The sequence below is a fragment of the Leptonotus elevatus genome, chromosome 7 (assembly GCF_054856555.1).
Source record: "Leptonotus elevatus isolate MCC_2025b chromosome 7, RoL_Lele_1.0, whole genome shotgun sequence".
In the NCBI taxonomy this organism is placed as follows: Eukaryota; Metazoa; Chordata; class Actinopteri; order Syngnathiformes; family Syngnathidae; genus Leptonotus; species Leptonotus elevatus.
This window is the reverse complement of record NC_141245.1, coordinates 25,595,318-25,617,540: the sequence shown is the minus strand read 5'-3', so window position 1 is coordinate 25,617,540 and position 22,223 is coordinate 25,595,318. Positions and strand designations below refer to the sequence as shown.

Here is a 22,223-nt window from a genome sequence, read left to right as displayed (position 1 = left end):
ACTTTGAAGCAAGCATGCCTTAAAACTCCAAGTTTCCATTGCCAACGACGGCTTTGGGCCAAACAAAGCCCCCTCTTGGTTTGAAAGTGGAGCTGGGTTTCAAAAAATCGATTGATATCAAATCGATTTTCCTTTATGAGCCTGATATCGATCTCTAAAATCATCAATCGATTATTTTAATATCCCCTAAGAAAATATAATTATAAAGGCTAATTGTTTTGTATCTTACCATTTTATTGACATTTATTGTTCACATGACCTGACTTATTGCACTTCAAGACCATTCAGAATCTTTATTTAAAATTATTGACTTATTTAACCAATTACTGCCTCTGCAAAATGTAATTTGGAATTTGTTTGTGGAGTTTTTAATCATGCCTTTGATCTTGAAGAAGAATTGATGTTCCATAATTAATCAATATCGATTGAATTGAAGCAAAACGAATCGAATCCAACTGAAGCCTTGTGAATGGAAATTGAATTGATTGAGGAAATTAGAATTGATACCCAGCCCTAGTTGAAAGCCCCCTAAAGGACAAGCCAGTTGAATGTCCTGCCGGTGTGCAGCGCCAAAGGCTAGCAAGCGGCCGCACGGCGCGCAGCTGAAAGGCCACACAAAAGCGGCGACAAACTCAAGAAAACACAAAACTTCACAAACACAAATGAAGAGCGTCACACAAGATGCCACGGCGCTTATTAAAATTCGGCAACGGACAAAAGCAAAGCTTTTTCCTTCTTCTTTCAATTCGACCCTATCCAGTCATACAAGATTGGTGTGTTGATAAAGGATTGGGAGGAGGGCACTCAAAGAAAAGCTGGTCGACCCCGCCGGGGCTACGAAACAACACGGCGATTCTGTCCCCACCTGCGTAGTTGCTCAGGCCCTTCCTCTTCTTCCTGCGCCAGTAGAGCCAGATGCTGAAGCCCATGAGGATGACCCAGCAGGCGCCACCGATGCCGGCGATGAAGGCGGGCTGCTTGACCACGTCGGTGATCTGCTCCGTGATGCTGTTGTTGCGGTTGCCGTGGATGATCACGTCCTGGAAGGCCTTGCCTGCGAGTGCGACAGCGCTAAGGCGTTAAGAGTGACGACGCTCCGTTGCAACAAGCTGCAAGCTGAAAAGAAATGCCAGTCCGCGACACAATGGAACGATACACGCCGACTGATTTACTGACTTTAAACCTGACTTTGAAATTGAAGACCTGGATTAAAATCCAAATTTCAAACTCGAAGCCTTGCTTGAAACCATCATTTGAAACCTTAAACCCTTTTTTGATACACAAAATTGAAACCCTACCTACCCAAGACTTGAAATCCTGACCATTGTTCGAAGCCCTACTTTCAAAAGAGCCAAGCGTTACCGAATGAAAATAGAGCCTGAACATTTGCTTTTTTAAAAGCCTCCTTTGAAACACAAAGGCATGTCTGAAAACCTTAGCATTTTTTGGGAAACTAACATGAGCTTGAAACCCTCATTTGAAACCCTTATGTTAGTTTGAAACCTGATTCTTGAAGCCATAACCTTAATTTGAAAAATGAGCACATGGCTTCAAACCCTCATTTGAAACCTTAACCACGGTGTCCAAACCTAACCCAAGCTCCAAATCCTTACTTTTGCTTTAAACCTGAACTCTGGCAAAAAACTTTTTGGAAATAGTCTTGAAACTAGGGCCCAATACGTGGCAGAATAACCGATAATCTGATAATCGACTAATCAGCCGATTAATTTATAATGGATAATATAAATTATTTTTTGATCACTTAACACAACAATAAAGATATGAGTTACAGGGGGGACATTGCATTTTTTGCAGATTTTTTTCCGGGTGAGGAATTTTTGAACGTCAATAGAGATTTTAGACAATACAGATTTTAGAAAATCAACTGGCCACGCACATGCGCTGTGCACTGTTCTAAAAATAGTAGTTTGGGAGTAATTGTATACTGCCCTATTAAAACCCCATCTTAAAACCTTTGTCTTGAAACCCTACTTTGTTGCACGTTCCAATACTGAGGATAGGAAACCACAGACAGACTTTGAACCGACAACAGTTCGGCTTGTCATGCAGCTCTTGTGTTGGTACGGTGCCGATGTAATCCAGTTCTGTGGAAATGGGAGTCAGGACATTGATTAACCTCAGAGAAGGTGCAATGATTTTCCGCGAAAGATATCGACCAAAGGAGCGCGACACGGAGTCACGAGGATGTGCAGTGCAATATAATGCCGGTGGAAGAAAAAAAAACACACGCACACAAAAAAGACAAAGCTTATAAGAAAAAGCCCCAAGTGAGCCGCTTGTTTGCCAAGCCGGGCTTCTAATTCACTCCAAGACTGCTAAAACGTAGCAACGGCAAACCAAAGCCGGCGAGCGGACGTATGGATCGATCCGACCCGTACACGCGCTTGACACTTTTTGATGGTGCCTGCAAAGGTTCGAGAGATTCGGGCTGTGCGCTTAGGGGCGGATTACGGGAGCCACGCTGGGGAAATAAGGCCAACGAAAGTCGGAGTTATGGATCATAATAATAGAGGGTTATAAAAAAGGTTTGGTCACAGGATAGCATACTGGCCCATTGGACACTTGATTAGGTACAGCTCAACTTTTAAAAAAGGAGGAAACGTGAGTCACGGCGCAATGGAAGAATACATGCCGACTGAGGTGTTACTGACCTGAAAGCCTACTTTAAAATCATGATTCTGGTTTGAAACCCCTAAACAGGCTTTAAAGTCGACCTTTGAAAAACAACCTTGGTTTGAAACCCTAATTTGAAACTTCAACGTTTGAAACGCTAAACCAGGCTTAAAAATGCTAAATTGAAAAATCTTAAACCTGGTTACGACACAAAACTCAAACTCCTAGCCGTCTAACTTCAATCTTCAAATGAAAGGAATTTGCATATATGCAGTACTTTTCCTTACCAATAATAATGGACTGGGGTTCACTCTTGACTCCCACCCCCGCACTGGTGCTGGCGGCCACTTCCACCTGGTAAACCACGCCCACCTGGAGTCCGCCCACCACCACCGAGCGGATGGCGGCGTCCACCGTCTTGTTGACGTGGAAGCGCGTCTCGTTCCCGAGGCACCAGATCTGGAACCAGGAACAAACCATTTATCAAACTGAAAGTCAAAGGCTGTTTCACAAAAAGACATTTAAGTCATTTAATTCCAACTGAACAAAATTAATTACAATAAAAGGCACTTTATGTCTTTATATCACATATATTTTCAAACCACAACTAATGAATTTGTCTCGTGGGCCCCAAAAAAAAATTCAAACATTACCTCAGAAATGGAAAATATTTTTGGGGTATTGACACGGGATGGTTTGATTTTCTAGTGAGCATCAATGTTCACTACTTACGCAAATATCACATTGCCTCGAGTCGACTCATATACTTTGATTTTTGTATTTTAGAATGAGGAAAAAACACAGATACTAATTGCTTAGATACTATATTTAAGATCTATCTATCATATATATATTTTTGTCTCATAAGTTAGCAAATATCGATCTAACAAGCTAAAATGGCTAGCATCTTTCTAACAAGCTAGGATAACAAGCATCCATCTAGCAATCTATCTATTTATTTGGCATCTTTTTGTCTCGCAAGTTGGCACATATCGATCTAACAAGCTAAGATAACAAGCAATTATCTAGCTATCTACGGTATCTATCTATGTATCAAATCTATTTTTGTCTCACAAATTAGCATATATTGATCTAACAAGCCAAGATAGCTAGCATCTTTCTAACAAGCTGGGCTAACAAGCACCTATCTATCTGTCCAGATGAATTTGATCAGGGCTAATGTGCTCACAAACAATGGAAAAAAAAAATGGCAACCTCATGAATACAGCACAGGGAGTGATTTCCAACACAGTCCAGTCTTGCTTTGGCACGCCGTGAACGAACCTTGTACTCTTGGATGATACCATTCTGATGGTCCGGGGGAGGGGGGTCCCAGGAGATGCTGATCGAAGTGCTGTTCTGGTTTCCCACGGTGAGGACGGTAACCTGCTGAGGGGGCGCACTCGGGGCTGTGAACCAGAAAATGATGCAAGTGTTAGGACGTACTCGTGCTCAGAAATGAACCGTGCTCAAGCCTACTTGACAGCTCAAGTCTGGTACGTTTGGTCAGTGTGATGTACAGTGGGAAATACAACAAACAGTAGAAAATAGTTCACAGTCACACATAGCCTCCCTGCCACAGTTTGGTTTTACCCATTGATGCTAGCTAGCTCCCTAGCAGGTAAACAAGCCCCATGAGAGCTAACTAGGGAGCAAGCTAGCTAGCACAAGGGGCTAAAGCCAAACTGTGGCAGGATTTTACTTTCTGGACCTGGATTTGGCACCTCTGGCGACTGTAAAGCTATGCCGTTTGTGATTTGCCAATTTTTTTAGATTTTTGGGGGTACTTATACTCCGTTATTCACTAAAAACTCCCTCATTAGTTGCTTTTGTGCTCAGGCCATAGCCATTTCTAACAGAAAATTGTTTGAGAAAATTCTAATTCATTCAGTCAGACCTTTGTGGCATAGATAAGCAAATCTTTTTGGGTGGGTGTCAGTCACTTGCTGCTTTTTTATCCACTGAACTTCATCTCATACACTCTCACTACCTCGGTGAACGCTCTTGTCTGTCGACACCCGCCACATGGAGGGGGAAATAAACAGCAGTTTGTGGCAGCATAAAGTATTAAAAATAATGTTTTCTCATTTCCGCAGTGGGGCGGAAGCCGAGCTCAGAATACTGACAGGTCAATTACTCGCACGCTGCCTCTCGCTCACCTCGCCTCCATCCAAAATGGCACTTGTCACCCACTAAATCTCCAGCCATCCCTCAGCGCCACTGGCCAGCGCTTCCCAAGATGAATGGGCCGCGTTATGAAGCCGCCACCTCAAGCAGATTAGAAACAATCTACCCGAGGAGAATCTGATCAAACGGCCGCATTAAATCCAGGTGACGGAGCGGCGGGGCTCGGCGTGCGGCGGGCATCGCGGGCAATGTCGTTCAAAGTTAATGGTATGAATGATTTAGCGACTTATTATCATGCATATTTGTGCTAAACAATTCACATTTTTCATTCGAGCCCACCCTCAGTGGGGGCGCTAATAGAGCCATTAGCCGAGTGATGTATGGCGGGCGCAAATGTGACCTCCTGTCTCTCACGTCGGCGCCACCGCCGTGCTGGATAATGAAGAAATACAAACAAATCATATCATGGGCGCGCACACACGTGGGAAAATGAGTTGGATACAATTGCTGATGGGATTTGCCAGTTCTTCGTGATAACTTGCACTAACCATCTTGCACAACAGAAATGAAAATAAATAAATATTCCATAACGTTGACAACATTGTACAGAAGGCTCTGACACGTGTGTCTGTGCAACGTCATGATTAATGTGATGGTTCCTCTCGCCAAGTTATTCCCTAGAACGGACACATTAGACAATAGAAATTAATAGAGCAGCTAGAAATAATACATTATGTTAACAAAAGTCAACGGGATTCTGTTTTGGTTGAATTCAATTTGAATGATCCCAGAATGGAATCAGAAATGTTGCTCCACTACGTTCTTCAGTCTGGCCACTAAACAGTCACGTAATATTAAATATTAGGAGCATTGATTTAGCCGCTTTGTCTTCATTTAGCTTTTACGGAAACTTATTACTACCAAACTCGAAAAAAAAATGTTTAAACGTCATAACGTTATACATTAAGTTAGCACAATACTTGATAAATTTGATTTATGCATTCGGCAAAACAAATTATCACAATGTATTGTAAAATTGATCCCGTTATAACATGAAATTTATTAAGTTATGCGATACTTTTTGTTTGGTGTGACAGAAATATTCTTCCATAAGAAGAATATTTCTTATGTATTCAAGGATCTTTTGTCACGGCGTCTTCCGGGTGGACCATCTTCACGGTTAGTTCTCGATCCCGTCAATCAATCTGCCGTAACGACGTCGTGCGTGCTCGTTCCTAGCTGAGCACTTTGAGTGTTTGTAGCATTTAGCCGCTGAGCTTCGGATTTAGCCATTCAACGTTGTAGCTACACCGATCTCACCGCATACTTTAAAAATGGCCGAGAGCCGCAAGAGGACATCCGTCTGTGAAGCGAGGCCGGCTGCAGAGACTGATGATGAGCTGGCACGTCCTCGACATTTGATAGACGATTCCCCCGGATGAGCAGGAGAGCTGGTAGGAAGTTCTTCCGCACACGCATTTTTAAAACGGATATTTGGCTGCCACTTTTCGAGAAGATCCCTGAATACACCTTTAACAACTACAGTAATGTGGGCGTAGCCTGGCATCAACATTTTACGATTATTGCGAGGATTCGCTGTGACAAAGTGACTGCGAGGGCCCAATTTAATCGGTGCTTGTTCTCCAAAGGGCCATCTTGGGAAATAAGAATCAGCGAGCCACGACTTCCATCCTTACAGAACAATAGAACGACCCTTCATCCGTCCAAATCCACTCCGAGGGAGATCTGTAAGCGCGCTAGCTAATGGTCAGCGCTAAGTTTTAATCACTCCCAAAACTTGACTTCTCCATCCATCTTGCCAGTGTCTCGGCGGAGCTCGGACAGCCTATCAGCTCGGAGCAGGCTTGGCGGCGGGAGTGCGATGGGTTAGGACCGAAATAGAAAGCGGTCAATCACTGCAAGGGACCGAGATGCAGATAGCGCTAAAGCGGGAAGAGTTATCTCCGCTGGTCATAGCTGCGAACACGCAGGTTCCGGGGGCCTTGGGGGAGGCGGCTTGCCGTGTTTTCTCTTTGCTTTTTTGTTACGCGTTGACGACGGTTACACTACAGCGGTCTGCACGCTGGCTGCTACCGGAGATACGGTCCCTTGGAGGAAGGGCAGGAAATAAATGGACCTGTCAGCCTGACGGGGATGTGAGCAACACACGCGAGCCTTCGTGTGGTGAGGCGACATGGCCTTTTTCAACACAACAACCTGACGATCACTTTCACGTCTGTTCTGGGAGTTTTACGGATCATTTGAAGGCGACAAATCATGGAAAAGTGATGTTTTAATGGCTTGTTTTAGCAACGTGACAAGATTTCTCATTTGGCTACTTTGACTTGTGGACCTAGATCATTCCCGTAATGTCCACTAAGAATCTCTATGTGGCGATTTTCATAGCAAGAAATGAGTGAATGATTGCGGATGCACCTATTCATCATTCTCGTTATACTCCCTAATCACTAGAAATAGCAATGTGACAAGATTTTCCCCAAAAACTTTCTAAAATTGGTTATCTATGGATTATTCCAATGAGTTATCAAATAATTGCGCCCCACCCCGCTAGAATTTTATTTTATTTTTTGTTAATCCACTAAAGTTGAACGTGAGTTGAATTGAGTGGATAAGTAACTATTAATTATTTATTAACTTATGTGCATGAGCCTTAATAAACACTAACAAAATTGGCCTATGCTAAACTGTTCACGATTAGCATTAGCGCCCTAGCAATTACTATTTAAGGCAAACAAACTAACTACTATTTAGTTCACACATACATCAATGTATCTACATGAGTTGAATTGAGTGGATAAAACTACTAATTGTTTATTATCTTCGGTGCATTATTAAACACCAACAACCTCAGCCTATGCTAAACGGTTAGCAATCACGGTTAGCATTAGCACAATAGCGATTACCATTTAATGTAAACAAACACTAACTACCATTTAGTCCACACATACATAATTATATCTACATGACTCATGTAACAGTGTCTTAAAACAAAAGCCACTTACGATGCTTCTCAACAATAGTCCATGGGTAAACAAGTGGAGATCGCTGTTAGCTACAATGGGCCACTGATCTGAATAAATGACTGGATAGCGATCGCCCATACACGCCCGTGCACTGCAAGCCATTGAAGTCACAGGGCGGCCATCTTGCTCCTCACATCTCGCGAGCAGACTACTGTATAAAGTTATACGGTATATGTGCAAATGAGACATATTTAGCTCTTAGGAAGTTAGTGTAAGGCCGGGGGGCGGGATGGGGGGTTTGTGGCAAGGTGGTCACAATATGGCGGCCTTGCGACTTGAAAAGTCTTAGCCTATCGACTATCCAGTCATATATTCAGATCAGTGCAATGGGCTCAATAACTTCCGGTCTATTGCCTGCGTCTGAAACAAAAGGTCCGTGTAGAAACATGGACGTTGGCGCAAACGTTCCGACATTGGCGCAAACGTTCGACTTATCCGACTTGGTTGACTTTTAGATGTAAACAGCGTAAATGTAACATTAATATTTGTGAGAGCAGTGAGAGCTTATGATAACCAGGACATAAACATACTTTCTCAGATTGCATTGTAGAAAGTGCTTGTATATCAAAGTGTGGGAAAAATAACTTTACTTAGAGTCAACATAGAAAAAAAGACAAAAGTACAAGCACCAGCCTGCAGCCTAAGCAAGTGAAGACTAATTGACGGCACCGATGACTGATTCTGTTCAAGAACGACCGCAATAGTACAATTAGATGAGTGAGTTTTCTGAACCAGGCCAACAACATGTTTGGAAAGTCCCTTGCATTCAGTACATTACGCCACCCCGCTGAAGACATATTTGACTAATTGTCTGCAAACGTACCTCCGAGGGGGTGATATCAAGTTGCTCCCTCAGGAGCCATTTGGCTTCAGCAAAAAACTTTGCTCAAAACTCATTTGGGCTGCAGAAAATGTCATTATTTCTAAGCCAAATCCCTCTGGAGAGGTTTAAATTGAGCGTAAAATTGAGAGTTTCACCTTCTGCTGATGCTAAGCAAGTTAGCTTTTACTTCTTTATTGCCAGATGACTTGGCAGCGTGACTTTCTAGAAAAAGTAGTGTGATGTGTCCTGGAAATAATCATTAAACTTTGACTTTATTCTACGCCCATATTAGTTGGCAATCGACAAAAAAAGCTAGCCTTCTGTTTAGTACAGTGGTGCCTAAACTATGGCCCGGGGGTCATTTGTGGCCCACCATCTAATTCTGATAAGCACGTGGCTAACACATTACATTTGCTACAAAAACATATTTTAGTTTATATGCTGTAGATATTCTCAAAATATACAAATGAAATAGATCTGACAATTATATAATCAGAATGGTAGAAGTGTGTAGTACGATGGATTTATTCTACGCCGCATATAAGCGTAATCTCACAAATCAATTTCCGGCAGAGAAAGTTGGGCCGTGCTCAGGACTTGTTTTTGTGAGCCAGGCCGCTCCGTGGCCTTATCAAAGTTCGTCCGAATCAAACGCGCCCATCATCTTCACATGACAGAGTGTGTGCGTGCTCCAATCACACCTCGGGCCCGCGCCTGCCGGGTGATGGATTGGCAGTCAGGATACACAAACACCCCACACACAGTCGTAAACTACTCCCCGGAAAAAAGGCGCGGCGGGCAAAAAAACACACACAAAAAAAAAACAGGTATTCCGACTGAGCATCCGAGAAATATGACAAACGGCAGCCTGGGGTGGTCATGAGTCAGCCGTCACATGGCGCAACATCGCTCTTGGTCGTACCTTCCTCGGTGGTCCGCGCCGTCTTGGATTCGCTGTCCATGCCTTGGAACTCGTTGAAGTAAGGCCGCGCCTTGATCTCGTACACGATGCCCTTCCTGAGAGACGACAGGACCGCGCCGCGCTCCGATGGGATCTTCACCTCCTCCGTCTGCCAGTGTCCTGGCGAGGGCAGCCCTGACGTCTGCCTGTACAGAACTCGGTAGCCCTGGATGAATTGGGACTGGCGATCCACCTGAAAGTACCGGCACTCAGATTAAAGGGGATCATTTAAAGTGGACGCATGCATTTTGGCAGCCCGGCATGGAAGGCCAAAACTGGCAAAATAAAAATAAAATAAAATGGAAGTAAAAATGGATACAAAAATATAAAGAATTCAGAAATTAAATACAAAACATAAATATAATGGAAATAAAAACAACCAAATATATTTAAATATCCATAAATAAATAAAAGCAGAAAAATAAAAATAAATATGAAAATAAATACAAATAGAATTAAATATCAATCATTTTAATTCATTTAATTCTATATATTTATTTTTGTATATATTTCCACATTTATTCCCAGAAATTTTGATTCAAGGATCGATCAAAGACTCAGAAAGTGCATTTAGTTTTAGCTAGGGCGCCATGCGCCACTAGTCAACCCAGCATTAGGATGAATATTGCATATATGGAATGTAAATTAAGAAGAACTATTTTGCGACCATTTTGCCACTTGCCATGGACTGAAATTGACATGACAGTGCCAGGCCGGCACTGTCATGTGACCAAGCCCAGTAAACGGATGAACCGTGGCGGTCGTTACCTGAGCCCTTTGGCACTGTGATGTCATTGTCAGTCGACAGCAAGTGACAAAATGGCTGCCGCCTAAGATGGACGGAAACCTGTTGTTGCTGATTAATTCATATTCCACAAAGGAAATATTAACTCATTCAGTCGCAGCCACTTTCACTGAAGCAACCCCCTTTCCTCCCGGCTGTTTGACTGATTTTTCAAGGCCCACAGAATATTGTATTCTATTGCAATAAAAACATATTTTCTTTCATCAGGAAAAAAAAAGTACATTTCTATCTGTTTCCATTTTGCAGCAATTAGCATTAGAATATAGCTAAGTTTCATGATTATTCACAAATCTGTTTAAAACAGTTGGGTAAAGAGCTTGTTGCAACAGGCCATGGTTGATCTCTTATACTCTGCTCCCACCTGCTGGCCGTTTTTATAATAGCTTCCATTGCTTTAACCGTCCTCTTCAGGTCAAAAGCTACATCAAAGCCGTTTGTATGCTCTAGCATACAAAATATAAAAAACGTATACATCCATTTTTAGGACACTGGTATTATTTAAAATAGAACGTATTTATACGTTTTCGGGAGCAAACGAGTTCATCAGAATGCCGTGTGCATAAAACATAAGATCATTTTTAACTTGATTTACCGTTTAAGACACCAAGGAACTGTTTGAAATTGTGGCTACGAAACAATATGCCCTTTGAAGGTGGACATCTTCAAATAGGACTGTTTTGTTGGCCGTGTACTTCCTCAGATTGCTTTCACGACACTTTAGAGGCCGTTACTAATTTAATGGGTCCTTTTATCACCAGCGACATCTACGCTTAGCTTAATGAACGCTCTGACATTAACGCGCGCCGCCCATCTTACGACTTACCACCTCTTACATATTCTATAACGCCACCTTGAAGGACGCATGCGTGTATTTTCTAAATACCAACCGCTAGCTACCAACTGGGAATGTCACAGCGCTGATAATAGCAAATGGCTGCCATTAAATAAAGACATGAAGACCCCGCACCCCCCCCCCCCCCCCCCAACCAAAAGAACTCCCCTCCGCTCAATGCGCCAGGGCAGCGGCCACATCATTCATCGTAATGGCTTGTTAACAGTACAAGCAAAAAGCCCAGCTTTCAAAACGACATATTAAACAGATGCTTTTTTTTTTTTTCTTTCTCTCTCGCCAGAGTAAATCAGTGAAATGGCGTCGGCTGACTTATTAATGGAATGATTTGGGAATATAAAAGATCTCGGAGCGGAGGTTCTCGCTGTTTACGGAAGGCTGATTGATGAGCGGGAGTCGCGTTTTTGCGTTGATTGGACGTTGTTGTCGTTAAAAAATAAGAAAAAAAGAAAAAACGCCATCGTCTTGAATTCGCTCTGCAAGTCCCGAGGTGAGACTTATTACTCGGGTAAATAAACATGTCAGCAGGAAAACTGCTAATGTGCCGCGCGTCGGAAACGGCACCCCGCCTTCCTCACGCACACACATCAACGATAGATGCACGTGCGTGCGGACCTGAGTGATTTATACAAATAATAAAAAAAGGAAAAAAGGGGGAAAAAAAAAATCACGTTAGGCGAGTTTGCAGCCGCTCGGTAATTTGTCACATGCGGCAGAATGCGCTGATGCTGTGAAATGTAAACGTTTGCACATACGCTGAAGAAAGGAAGATAGATGCGTCATATCATAACAGGAAAAATACTGTTTGCTAAACACTTTATTAGCATAAACATTCGTTTCTGTCAGACTGAGAATGCGCCTGGCCTAATAAAAGCAAGATGGATCAACAGCCAGATGTTTCTGTATATTTCTATTTGCTTCTGCTGTAGCGTAAAGACGTCATTTACCACGAGTTGATGTGCATTTACTTAAAGGAGCAAACCACGGACATGTTACTAAAAGTTGAGGGGAAAAAAACAAACCATTATTAAGACTAATCTTGTGGACTTTAGCAATGTTATACTACAACTCGACGAAGTGCAATTTTTGCAGAAATTGCGTGTGAATGCTGCAAGCTGAATGCGTATGAAGGAAATTGAAAGATAAATTATGGGGAAATTACAAAGTACTACTTGTAGTTGAATGATAAATGAATAAAAAGAAAACTTATTTTTGGGATTACAAGAAAAAAAAAAAAAAGGGAACCATCTGGTAAGAAATGCTAACAGACCACAAAATGTCTCATCCCGAACAAATCCCGCGAGAATTATTTACTAAAATGAATGCATTGGAAACAGCTGACAAGTGACATTTTTGGATTACAAGAAAAAAGAATTATTTTTACCTGTATTAACTCGCATAATTTAAATTTGTTTTCCAAAACAAGTATGAAAAACATTCTTCATGTACGCTGGATCACGTTTCATAACTTTTCCTACTACTATTAAACCTTAATTCAACTTTCGGCTTGACTTTACGTGATATGTGACAAATATACTCAGAAGGCTGCTGACCTCCGCCAAGGCTGGCATTTCCGCAGTGACTTCAAAGGGTGAAAATGCATTCCTGTGTCTGGCACCTTCATCCCGACTGGAAGCAAAATTGTGCCGGCATTTTGTGCCGCCAACTCACCGTCCACGTGACCTGGATGGCCGTGGGACTCAAGACCACGGGGTTGTGCAGGCGAACGATGACCTCGCCGAGCTCCTTCTGCACGTGTCGGTGGTCCACGCCCTGAGCCGGTGGACTGATGTCTGCGGGCCGAGAGAGACGGAGAATACCGGTTGAAACGATTTACTGCTATGCGTCGATGCTCAAAGCCCGACGAATCGCTAAGCACATTTTCGTCTTCCGATCGGCCAATTTACAAACGACTTTCGACCATCTGCTACCCTACTATGCTGAAAAAATATCAATGATGTCATCGATTCATCGACTTTGACTCCACATTCATCTTGTTGTCGTCGACTACAAGAAATCTTTAGTGGTTCAACCGAGCTAATCGGCGAATCGCTAGCTATCAATGACACCAAAAAGTACCACAGGCAGCATTTCGGCACCTTCCCTGTCATGGTGAATCCCGCAATAGTGCAACTAGCGGCTAACAACAACAAGCTGTGTCTGTACTTTTATAATCAGGCAACTTCATCATTTTAAAGAGATACTCGACTCCATTTTCAGCAGCAAAAAGTTTATATTTTGACCAGAATGAATTTGGTAACTTCATTATTTTTCATGTACAATTAATACCTTTAAAAATAAAATTTTCCACTTGCTGTCGACTGAAGATGACATCACCTTTGCTGAGGAAGTAGTTAGCGACCAATCGTGGCTCAGTTTGCTGACCAAATCCAGAAAACAGGTGAGCCATGATTGGACGTCCTCAGCACAAGGTTTTGTCATCTTCAGTTGACAGTAAGTGCAAAAAAAAAGTTTTAAAGTTATTATTAATTGTCCAAGAAAAATAATGACATAATCAAATTCATTTAACTTTTTACTGCTGAAAATGGCTCAATGAGTCACGTATCCTTTTAAAATTCAGATTTGTCAAGTGAATGAGAATAGTTTGTGGATTTGCATGTTTAATCATTAACTTAAAAAAAAAACTGTCAATATAATAATAAAATATATATATTTTCTTTGTGAGTACAGATTTAGCAAAATTTATTTTCAGTATCAATTTTTTGGGAGGGATTTTCAAACTACAAAATGGGGCAATTTGACCTATAACATAATCCAGTGGTTCTCAAACCAGACTGCACAAAAATATGAAGAAAATACAGTACCTGCACCGGACTCGATGACATTTTCAAGTTTGACTATTAATCGGCGCTCTTTTAATTTACAGGCAACAGAAAAAACATCAGTGCAGAAGATTAGTCTTCAAGAGTCACAAATCATATTCAAAGCAATCCTGCAGGACGGCTGGAACGCGGTTAAAAAAATAAAAATTGCCAGTGTCAATAAACATGTCTATATATCACTCGGAAGCCTCGACCTGCACGAGGATGAAATTCAAATGGACTCATCTTTTTATGAAGCGCGCGCACTCGTCTTGACGCTATTTAGCTGAAAGGCTGATTATCATATCAATGTAATCAGGAGACGGAGGCCCGACCGCCACTGTAATAAAATCTCCAACGAGCCGGGAGGCAGTCGTTTCTGCCCGTTATGTTCATTAACATACCGGCGACGGCGTTAACTCAGTTTGGCCGTCCAACAGTAGACATGCTTGCTTTCCATAATTGCTTAAGTGTAGGCCGTAATGAAGCCGGGCTGAGATGGAGGAGTTTGACCTCGGGAAAAGTTCTGCCGTATTTCAGTGCAAAGAGGATGATGATCAGTGTCGCTCTTCGTAGGACGGGGCGGGGCTGGGCGGGGCGGGGGCGGGGCTGGAGCTTTCATCGACCTTCCCTCTTAAAGGGACAGTCGATCGACGTACCTTGTGTTCTGACAGGCTCCGACATGGGACTCGGGTCGCTCACGCCCTGGCCGTTGACCGCTCGGACCATGAACAGATAGATGGTGTTGGGCCGAAGACCCTTGACGGTGAACTGGGTGGTCTTCACGTGATCCGCGACCGTTTGCCAGCTGTTGCTCACCGACTGGCTGCGAGGGGAAACAACAAGTCACATCATGTTTTTCCTCATACTCAAAACCAAACATTTGCTGCCAACGGCGAATATATTCGTCAAGTATATTTTTCAATGAGTCGCTATGGAAGATTTGGTCTTGCCCAGCTGTGCGATTTAAACAGGATGATTTGGTGCCCTATAGGCAAAAGTATCGATTGTGATGATGCTAAACAATGATTTATAGAATTAGTTTTGCAGGAATCTGGACTGGACTGACTTTGCTTTGCTCTGATGTGCAGAATAGCATGGATGTAAACAAATGACAAGCAAGCTAAGAAGCTAACGCTATTCTCATGTTTATTTTTATAGACAATGATAGAGGGTACCCTGGGCCTGTTTTCCTCCCCTCTTCTTCCTTTTCGCCACTTTCCTAATGCAGCACCTGTAGACTTTGACCATTTCATTGTAAATGTTTTTGATGTATGGACAACACGTGCCATCTATCAATATATCATCTTTAGCGCTAATACCCCTCCCCCTAAATTTCACTGTAAACAGCAGCAGTGGGTCAGGTTCAGGGTGCCAGGTCATGATCTCATAGTCATTTATTTGGACTAAAAATCATAAAAAAAAAAAAAAATTATATAAAATATATTTGCTGTGTAACATATTTTATTTTAGAAAACATGAGTGTGAAAAAAAAATTTTTTTGCCTTGCAATTTGGCGCCCCCTCCACGAGATAGCGCCCTAGGCGAACGCCTAGTTCGCCCATGCCCAGGGCGGGTAAATCACTGTAAAGACTAAGATCTTCCCCATATCGCGTTGGATTTAAGGTCAGCACAGCTTGTGAGTAGAAGATAAAATAAAGATTTGGTGGTGAATTTGGATTTTTCACGGTAATTATGCATGAGAAAAAACAACAACAGCAAATAACACCACATTTCTTTGTTGTACATCTTTAAAGAAATTATTGTGTGGGGGAAAAAAGCCCTTTCAGAGTCTTGTGTTATCGCTTGAGGTGTCCCAAAACGAAACATGGGAGCATCGAATTTAGCTTGACATGCTGCTTTTCACAAAACACTCTTTTTCTCAGATTGTTGGTAAGAAATTGGTATTTAGGTGAAACCAAGAAGAACCAAGATCAGAAAAAAAAGAGTCTACTCTTTTGTAAGTTTGTTGCTAATATTGTGTGGGTTTTGAGAGATCAGTCAAAATGCTGTAAAACGGCTGTTTTGAAGACAGCTGACAGTAAATGGGCTGAAGATGCCCACTTCTAAGTCAGAACATCAATACAATCTGGATTTCAAGTGTAAAATACCCCAGAAAAAAAATACCATTATAAATGATGTACATCAACACAAACCCCCCCAGCACATTTACCAAACTATTCCAGTTAGCCTAAAAAGGTAAAAATGGGCTTAGGTCAAACGTTATCATTGCGATATAACTTCATAAAATACAAACATCTCTTTGGCGCATTTTAGAAACGAATACTTGCATGTTTTCACACGTCGCTTGCGCGTAACGCGACACAAACCTGAAGGCCTCGATGACGAAGTAGCTGACGGGCGAGGCGCCGACCAGCCCGGCCTGCCAGGACAGAGAGACGCTGTTCTTGGTGACGTCGGTGACTTGAGGCTTGGACGGCGGGCCTGCGAGCTCGTCGTCATCGCGGTTCTTTGCGAGCGCTACGACGCCGCCTTCTGCGGACCAGAAAGACCTCTAAGGCTACTTTTGGGATATTCTGATTAGGGTTCGGCGGTTGGGTTTATGATGAGTAATAGTTTTGGAGTTAGGGGTCGAACAAACTACTCTTCTGAACTCAAGTGAGGTTTAGGGCTGAGCTTGATGTTAGCGAATAGCACAAAACAGAGACAACAGCTGAACGACCGTGTGCTAAACAAAAATAATTTAATCAACGCACATTTTTCACAGACTCGACTAAACCCCTCATTAATAAACAAGACGAGACGAAAATGCACTTCACTTACCCGTAATAAAAACTGGACAAAAATCTATGGATATTTTAGTTCATGAAAAATTGTTAATCTGTCACTGTGACGCTGTCATGTGACACACAGTGACGCAACCCCCTTTCAAATCTGCAGCGAGCGAGTGCAACATGCACGAAAACATGGGACAGACAGGAAGTGTATTCACGGTGAAAGATTAGAAAAAATAAGTCAATCATACTTTTAACGTAACATTACTCCAATGGCTATAACGTTCCAACAGTGACGTTAACCTGACCGCTAACTAATGCTGGCTAATTTGTTAGCTTTTAGCATGGAGCCATAGTAGCCACTTGTTTTTTCATCAAAATGAGGAGAGAAAATTTGATGTGAAATAGTAATTGAATAAATAATAAAATAATAAAATAAATAAATAATAATTTATATCCGATATATCTGCTGACTAAAAAAATTCAATTTTCTTGGACTCAAAAACTAAAATGCTAGATTTATAGTTGGACTAATTCAAAATGGGATGAGGTTGACTAACTATGATAACATCTAACACGCGTGATTAAAACCGGACCACATTTGAAAATGATTACTCGCATGTATTGTAAATGCAACCTGGCAAAATTGAAAATCCACACGGCCATCAAGTACCTTTGACCTCAAGGAACGCGCTCCATGACGTCTCCCCGCTGGAGCTGGTGGCCACGCACGTGTAGATTCCCGAGTCGGACAGCTTTAACACAATAACAGAAAAGCTTTTCAAATCACGTTCCGTGTCCGTGACTTCATGCAGCACAAATGTGAAGCACTTTCGAGCAACACAAGCAAAATCGCTGGCATCCCAGTGCCGTAAAAGTCGCCGCCAGCGCTTTTACGAGCTAACTTGGCCGAGCCGGTGCTGACGCTAATTTCCTAATGAATTTCATTTCCTACTCAGCAGCCTTCCTTCACTTCAGCGCCATCCCGCCGACCACAACAAAGCTAATTCGTTTAGGGCGGGCCGCACGAAACCCCTGGACCGACGACAGCTGGCTCGTCCGTCCGTCCGTCCGTCCGTCCGTCCCCTTCCACAACTTTGCTTTGCTTGTGTGCGCGTTCTTTCCATTTATTCATTAACATGTCAGCGATCGTCAGCTCTGTCAAGCGTAATAGAAATTCCACCGAGGCCTCGGAGTGGGGAAAGGAAGATGCGAGCGCTTTACATTTAATCTACTTTCAATGTGTGTGCGTGTGGACATGTGTGCGTGTGTGCGCGCGTTTCTGTGTATCCTCCCAGCTGGAGGCCATCCAAGCCCGTGGTGCCGAGTCCTGTTAGAGCTGTCGGGCCACTCAGTAATGCCATCAAACTATTAAGGGCAAAAATCAATGCGGCCTATTCATCTCTTTAAGATCTCTTCCTGTCAATCATCTTGATGGATTTGCGTGTGTGTGTGTGTTTGTAAATAGAAATAGCATGTCGCTGTTATGTAACATTAGGCACACCTTCAGTTTTCTGAATTTCTTTATCATTTTTTGCTGTTAAGAATTATACTAAAAAGTCATTTTATATTACTAGATTATTATTGTATATATTTTTTTAACTTTTTGAATTGTTTTTAAATATTTATAATGTCAATGTCAATTATCTTTTAGAAATTGCTATCTATTGTCTGCAGCTATTAAAAAGGTCTCCCGATAAAAAAACAAATACATTAATTAACACATTTATAATTAGATTTCTCGCTAAAGTTCTGTTTGAATAATTTATGTTTTATTTATATTTTTAAATAATTGTAATAAATTGACATGTTTTCCTATTTGCGCCATTTTTGATTATTTGCCATTACTTTTTCTTAGTTTGATCAATTTTGTGTTTATTTTTGCAGTAAGAAATAAATTTTTTTTTTTTTTATCAATTATGTTGATTATTATCGATAATATTATTGATTGTTATTTATATTATATATTATTGTTTAATTCTTATTATTTGTAATTATTAAATGATCCATCAATCCATTTTCTTAACCGCTTGTCCTCACAAGGGTTGCTGGAGCCTATCCCAGCTGGCTTCGGGCAGTAGGCGGGGTACACCCTCAACGGGTTGCCAGCCAATCGCAGGGCACACAGAGACAAACAACCATCCACACTCACAATCACACCTATGGACAATTTGGAGTGTTCAATTAACCTGTCTTTGGAATGTGGGAGGAAACCGGAGTACCCGAAGAAAAGCCACGCAAGCACGGGGAGAACATGCAAACTCCACCCAGCAAGACCAAAGCCCGGACTTGATCCCACGTCGGACGTGCTAACCGGTCTGATCTATTGCTTGATTAAATGAACATTTTGTGATAAATAAAAAAATATTTGATTGTTTAAGTAGGGAAAACGAATGAAAAAATAAACAAAATCTATATATGAAAATTTATGAAATTCTCTCAATCAACCAACCAACCAACCAACCAACCAACCAACCAACCAATCAATCTCCTTACCTTCATGTTGGTGATCTGCAGGCTGCCGAGTTCCTGCAGGGACATGCGCGGGTCTTTCCCCAGCAGACTGACGCCATCTTTGAGCCAGCTGACGGAAGGGATGGGGTCGCCCGCCGCCTGGCACTTGAGCAGAGCCACGCTGTCCACGCCCAACGTCTGGTTGGAGGGCCCCTGGCGGATGATGGGCGGAGGTCGGTCCGACAGAACTGCCGCAAAACAAAGCGCAACGTGAAGGGACTCCAGAATGCCAACGGTGGGACCCCAACAACATCCCGGACAGCTGAGTGGCGGGATTCCGAGACTCCCTGCCTTATTTTGAGACGAGCTGCCAAATGACTGAATGAGGTTGGGAGGAAAAAAAGCATCATTAGGAGATGCTACATGCTAACAGACTGTGCCTGTTTTGTCTTTTAGATCATGTCTTAGTCCAAACCTACTGCTAAACTATCATCATCGTCATCGTCATCGTCATCGTCATCCACAACAACAACTGGGCTACATTTTGGTAGTCACAAGTGTGATTTTGGTGAAGTTGGACATTGTGAGGTACGATCAAATTACTTGTAACAGTTTGCAGGCACTTCACTGCGTCAGTTTGACACATTGGCCAATCATTATCTGCGTCAAAAAGAAAGGTCTATGTTCACAATTTTTGGTTATTTTGTGTTTTAGATATCAAAAGTAATAGAGAGATCAGTAATTGGTGAGTACTCAAAGACTGAATAGTCGTACTGGTATCCCTAATTATAATTTAATTAATTAATTTATACAAAATATTACTACGTGTTCAATTATTAATATTATGACAATTGTGTTTCCATGTTTTGGTCTATTATTATTATTATTACTATTATTCCTTTTGTTGCTGTTGCTCTCTGTTGTGGTCATTAGAAGTTGTTAGCAATAGTATTACTAATAGAATATTTTAAATTACTATTAAAAATCAATTCCATCCATTTTCTATACCGCTTGTCCTCACAAGGGTCGCGGGGGTTGCTGGAGCCTATCCCAGCTGGCTTCGGGCAGTAGGCGGGGTACGTGAACGTGTATTTCAAAAATCAATTATCAATGTTATTATTATACCCTTTCAAGGATTTTTTTATGCCAATGATTATTGTTATTATCATTATTATTGATTTGTTCATTATTTATGATGGGTTATATATATTTTTTCTTACATTATTATTATTATTATGACTACATTGGCCTTTGTGATCTATTATGATGACGATGATGATTATTATTATTAGTAGTAGTATTGTGATTGTTAGGGTTGTATTCATCATTCCTTCATACATCATAATCCAGCTAAAAAAAAATAACTTTGTAGGGCTTTATTTCTATCATTATTTTATTATGATATAGTTGTTGGTATTTTCTTTCAAATATAGCATTAATCTGGCACTTCAATGTATTTTTCATTGGGATGTAATTCCGTTGTTTTTAGGGACCTCTTGATCGTCCAGTTCCTGAAAGAAGCGCCTTTCACTACAAGCAGACTGCGCAGGTAATGAATCATTGTAGTGGATCGAAGAAAGGGCCCAAAAAAAGAGTAGGGTGGGGGGGGGGGGGGGGGGGTTGTATCCTTCAATGAAAGAGTGGCGGTGTCAGAGGGTGAACTCGGGGGTTAACGGCGGCGCAGTGCAGCTGAATAATGTCGAGCGCCCCCTGGCAAACCGCAGAAGCCACATTAATTAGACGCTATGGATTAATGACAGCAGACCTGCGGGGGGTAATTAGCCAGTCGACGACCTCTGTAACCTTTCAACACGTTATCGCACCCTTCACTTTTTAAACCATGGCAAAAGGTTTCCCAGTTATGGGAATTCTTCCAAATCCACTTTAGCTTTTAAGCCTGCCGCACACCCAGCCAAGACACACGTGTATTCCAAACCAACTTTCCACATTGAAATGAATACAAATGCCATAAATCCGTTCCAGTGAACTCAAAATTGCACATGCTTTTTAATCAAAATAAATAAATAGAGTTTACATAGTATTTAACTGCACTGTAAAAAACAACCTGTAATATAACAGAATTGTACTTTTTATTTTACAGTTTTTTCCCCTGTATTTGGAAAATATTTAATTTACAAAAATAAACTCTGATTTTACATGTCAAATAACATGAAATCACTGTAACTGTTAAAAAACAATATTTCTGTTATTTTACAAAAAAAACTCCATTAGAAATACATATATTGATGGTTAAAATACATTCACAAATGTTTTGTAATTTCACAAATATTTGTCTGTTATTTAATGGAATAAGAAGAAAAATTCAACTTTAAAACCCTAGAAAACAAACAAACATATTTACTGAGAAATTAACAGTAAAAATTCGTAATTTTACTTTTTTTATTGAAAATAACTACAATTTCAGTAATGTCCTATAGATGGTAGCATTCATTGCATTAACATTTACTTTGAAAGGATATCTAATGAGATATAACATAAAGTACTGTAAAATAGCTTAATAGTAAATAATTTGTTTAATTGGATGCTTTAATTCAACGGGCATTGTGCATGTTTCATGTGGTGTGTTTGCGTTGGCCACCAGGGGGCAGACTTGCAATATTTTACATTGCAATTTACATTTAAAAAAATGACCAAGAGATGGTTCGTAAATGGAAAAACTCTTAAATTGTAGTACTTGTTAACCAAACATCACTGAATTTAGAATTTCAATTGTAGCTGTGGCTAAAAAGCGAAGCGTGGGGAGTCTCAGTTTCAAAAGCGCATGAATAGTAAATGAGGGCAAGAGCCAATCAAATATGTTGTTTACTTTCGCCCATTTCCTCTCTGACAATTGCACCATGTTATATGTGCTTCAATAAAATAAAATGCTGTTTCCCGGTAAGACCATCAGGGGCCGCAATTTTATGATTGCAGCGAGTTAACGACTGTAATTTGTTCACGATTATCC

General features: G+C 41.4%; 1 protein-coding gene across 7 annotated transcripts in view; it reads right to left on the bottom strand.

Moving 5' to 3' along the window:
• The window catches only part of robo2 (roundabout, axon guidance receptor, homolog 2 (Drosophila)), a 364,990-nt gene that overhangs the window by 39,708 nt on the left and 303,059 nt on the right, over positions 1–22,223 (bottom strand). For all 7 annotated transcript variants that reach the window (XM_086080355.1, XM_086080360.1, XM_086080357.1 and 4 more), the window contains 9 exons: positions 19,298–19,503; positions 17,475–17,556; positions 16,397–16,562; positions 14,726–14,892; positions 12,916–13,037; positions 9,551–9,782; positions 3,919–4,043; positions 2,922–3,093; positions 866–1,054 (listed from right to left, as the gene is read on the bottom strand). In XM_086080355.1, the coding sequence (XP_085936481.1) occupies positions 866–1,054; positions 2,922–3,093; positions 3,919–4,043; positions 9,551–9,782; positions 12,916–13,037; positions 14,726–14,892; positions 16,397–16,562; positions 17,475–17,556; positions 19,298–19,503 (1,461 nt within the window). The remainder of the gene's footprint in view (positions 1–865; positions 1,055–2,921; positions 3,094–3,918; positions 4,044–9,550; positions 9,783–12,915; positions 13,038–14,725; positions 14,893–16,396; positions 16,563–17,474; positions 17,557–19,297; positions 19,504–22,223) is intronic.